The following is a 3,607-nucleotide window of genomic DNA, read 5'->3' on the forward strand; positions in this document are numbered from 1 at the left end:
CTGGGAAATGACTATCTGCCTTCATCTTCGCCGGTTCACATCTGGGGACTTCATCGAAGTAGGCCAACTTAATAACTGACGACTACACGAACCCCCTGACTTCCTTTCCTTCTGCCAGCCAGGTGCCCCATCCAACACGCCTATATAATAGCTCGATGCCACGTCACCACTTCCGACTACCAGGGCGGTACACAAGCCCCCCAGTCTTAAGCGAAGACTTGTCCAATGAAAAGACTAAAGAAGTCACGTCACTACCGATCTACGTGGCGCTGGCGCAGAATTCCAAACGTTCGTACTTTTTGCTTTCCTGACGCTCCACCAAACATTCTCCCAATCGCTCGACACGTGGCTTCATCAACGGTCATCTTTAGTTGTCGTTTACGCTTCCAAAAACCATTTGAAAAACCCTTAAACCCATTTCACTTCTACTGTTCCATCACCTCTTTGCCTTCTCAAACGCTCTGAGTTTCCTCTGCAAAAACCCACGACGCTCTTCAACCTTCTGGATCCTCAACTTCCTTCAGCGTTCTTCTGATCATCGAAAGGTACTCCCTTTACTTCTTCTGTTGAGTTTTCCTGCATTTTAACCGATTCGCATCATCCATTAACTGCCTGGTGCATACGCTGTGGGTTGTTTCTTTTGCTTCTCCCTTCTCGTAACTTAGGGCTTCGTCTCCATTACAACGATCTTTCGTTCGTTTGTTTTTCATCCTTCTTCACAATCGAGTCAGCCTCTGCAACCTTCGCTCACCTTTCCCTTTCTTTTTCCTTTGCAGTTTCCGCGATGGTTCGTTCAAAGATCACCCCGAATCCTCCTCCCTCGTCACGAAACCCTCCATCTCAAGCTCATAACCCACCGAGAGCACCTGGTGCTTCCTCCTCCCAGGCTGAGAGAGCTGCAACCTCTCATCCCAACCTTGCTCAGGCAACTCCACCCATCGTTGGAGGTGCCTCCATTCCTTCCCCGACTACAAGAAGCTATACCCATGGGCCACCTCGACCTTGCTGAAGGAGACTTCTTCAGTAAACTCTGTCGGGGCAGTGCTTCGATTGAAGAAAGGGGACGAGCCCCACCTGTCGTTCCACAAGGAGCACGATGATAAACTAACCGTGCTGCCTTGTCCCCCCGATGTGCCGGTCTTTGCAGACGACAAAGGGAACAACGGCGGGTTGTTCTGCTTTGTGTACACCACTTTATTCAAGAAGGTGAAACTTAGGTTTCCCTTTACTCGTTTCGAAAGGGAGCTACTAACCGAGCTCGACATCGCCGCCGCCCAGCTCCATCCCAACAGCTGGGCATTCGTGCAGGCGTTTCAGATCATATGCGCGCACTTGGGACTACCGGCCTCGGTAGACGTGTTCCTTTTTCTGTTCGAGGCCAAGAACCCTGGGGATCGCCTTTGGGTGAGCTTGAACGGGATTGCTGGGAGGTCGATCCTCTCTATCTTCCAGCAATCCTACAAGGATTGGAAAGGCAAATTTGTCCAAGTGCGCCAAAACGACCAGGACGCTTCGCTGCTCGACGGCTTTCCCTTGTACTGGGTAAACAAGGGAAACAAAGACTCCAAGGGAAGCTTCAGGAAGCCAAGAAGTCCTGACAACATGGGCGATTTGGACAAGGACTTGTGCCTTTTCTGGAAAAGCGTGGCAGACGCTAACATCACCTTCCTCACCACTGCGCTCATCTCCTTCGAGTTCTTCGAAGACCAACTCGAGGCTCGTATAGGTTAGTGCCTATTTCGACGCTTAAGTCTTTGCCCTGTGCTGCACCTCTGTTAACTGTTGCTGGGCGCCTTGTCTGTTGTGCACAAGACTTGGTTTTTATTTTCTGCATCACTTGTTTGCCTCATTTGCATATCTACCCATGTATTTATCTTTCTCTTTGGGCTGACCTTTTGTATTATGCAGATCTCATGTTGGGCAAAGGAAAACTGGCGGAATTGAGGGCGCTCGCCCAAGCCCATGGGTTGGCGTCGGGCTCCCAGACTGTGCCCAACTCAGTGGAGGAGATCGCCGCTGACAAGGGCAGATCGCCCCCTAAAGGCCCAGCTCCTTCAAAGGCCCTGCCCGCCCGCCCCACAACGCAAAAAACTCGTCCTCAGGAAGCCAAAGAGGAAAACCCCTCAAGTGGTTCACGAGGATGAAGAAGAAGACGATGAGGCGACTGAGGACGGTCTCATCACAAAAAGAAGGAGGGTGGTGCCTTCTTCACTACCTGCTCCACCTCCTCTTGCAACATCAACACCGTCCTCACCACCAGCTCCCACTCCAACACCGCCTTCTCCGCCAGCTGCAACACCGCCGGTTCAAGCAGTTCCCTTGGCGGCTGCACTCCCTGTGATTGAGGCTACTGAGCCTAACTTCATGGAGAACCCCCCAAGCGCCTCCACGCCATTTGTATCTACTGGAGGGGGTCCTCCTTCAACCGCCTCAATCGCCGAAACTGCGGCAGGTGGGGATGAAGGGGCTCACAACTCACCCATCATCATCACCGAGTCCCCCTCGTCGCCACCACGCCAAGAAGCTCTAACTCACCAACCAATTCAAGAAGGTGGTGGCGAGAACCAGCAACAGGCTCCCCCAGTGCTCCCACGAGCAAACCTTTCCCTTGAGGTCAAAAGGGTGTGGGAACCCTTCTCAGCAAAACTCAAGATGATGGCAGAGGATTTCCCCTCCATCATATCAAAAGCTGTGGAGAGTTCCAGCAAGAAACTCCAGGATGACATCTCCGTGCTCCAAGAGGAGAATCGCCTAATAAGGATCGAGGCGGAGAAGTTGTCCTGCAACCTTATGCTGGCGGAGATCGATCTTTCGCGGGTGGAGGATGCTATGAGCACCGAATTACGGGTGGCGCACAAGGAGGCCACCGATCTACGCCATAGGGTGCACCTCTTAGCTCAAGAGAAGATCGAGCTGGAGAGCAAGTTGGTCCCCTATCGTCTCAAGGTGGCTGGCCTGGAGGCGTCGATTAAAGCAGATGCCGCCAAGGTAGAAAACCTTGAGAAGAGGTCCGTAGATCGGGAGGTCCTCTTGGGGAAGACTGAAAAAGAGAAAGATGACACCATGGCCAAGCTCGCCGAGGCCAAAAAGGAAAACGAAGGGATCGCCGTAGAGCTGGCTCAAGCGCAGGCGGAGAGCAAGAGGGTTACTGAAGACCTTCTTCAAGCTCGGGAGAGGGTTGAAGAACTAAAACAGCAGAACGAGGGGCTCAAGAAGCAGATTGAAGAACTCGAGCTGAGCTCTGCCCAAATCCTCGCTGTTGGGTTTGACGCCGCCCTAGAGCAGTTCGCCTGCCAATACCCTGATTTGGATCTGTCCATGGTGTCGCTAAACAATGAAGTGGTGGATGGGAAGATCGTTCCTTCTGAAGACTAGCTGCTTGCTGCTTCCCTCCATCACTTACCCATCTGTCTTTTTCTTACTCAACTTACTTGTAATAATTTTCCTGCTTTTGGTACATGTAATTTGAACTGATACACTTTATTATAAAGCTTTTCTGCATTTTCTTACAATTTCTCTGTTTGCCTTGTTCTTCCTTGTAAAAAATCACTTAAACGGAATTGACTTAGCAATTTTGTGAGCGCGACTGTTCTCTAACTGCTTCAAA

At 51.3% G+C, this 3,607-nt stretch overlaps 1 protein-coding gene across 1 annotated transcript; it reads left to right on the forward strand.

Annotated features, from left to right (window-relative positions):
* Nucleotides 1-1,962: 1,962 nt before the first annotated feature.
* Nucleotides 1,963-3,375, forward strand: LOC137817516 (uncharacterized). Its single transcript, XM_068620800.1, has 2 exons — nt 1,963-2,622; nt 2,719-3,375. Exons 1-2 carry the CDS (start codon nt 1,963-1,965, stop codon nt 3,373-3,375), a joined length of 1,317 nt encoding a protein of 438 aa, XP_068476901.1.
* The last annotated feature ends 232 nt before the right edge of the window (nt 3,376-3,607 follow it).

Source organism: Phaseolus vulgaris, unplaced genomic scaffold (genome assembly GCF_000499845.2).
Source record: "Phaseolus vulgaris cultivar G19833 unplaced genomic scaffold, P. vulgaris v2.0 scaffold_101, whole genome shotgun sequence".
NCBI classification, from domain to species: domain Eukaryota; kingdom Viridiplantae; phylum Streptophyta; class Magnoliopsida; order Fabales; family Fabaceae; genus Phaseolus; species Phaseolus vulgaris.

Bases quoted from the DNA above. Each gene is read 5' to 3' on its own strand.
- LOC137817516 (XM_068620800.1), top strand. From the start codon at position 1,963: ATGGGTTGGCGTCGGGCTCCCAGACTGTGCCCAACTCAGTGGAGGAGA. The intron at 2,623-2,718 runs GTGTGGGAACCC...AAGAAACTCCAG, and splicing joins TTTCCCTTGAGGTCAAAAGG to GATGACATCTCCGTGCTCCA.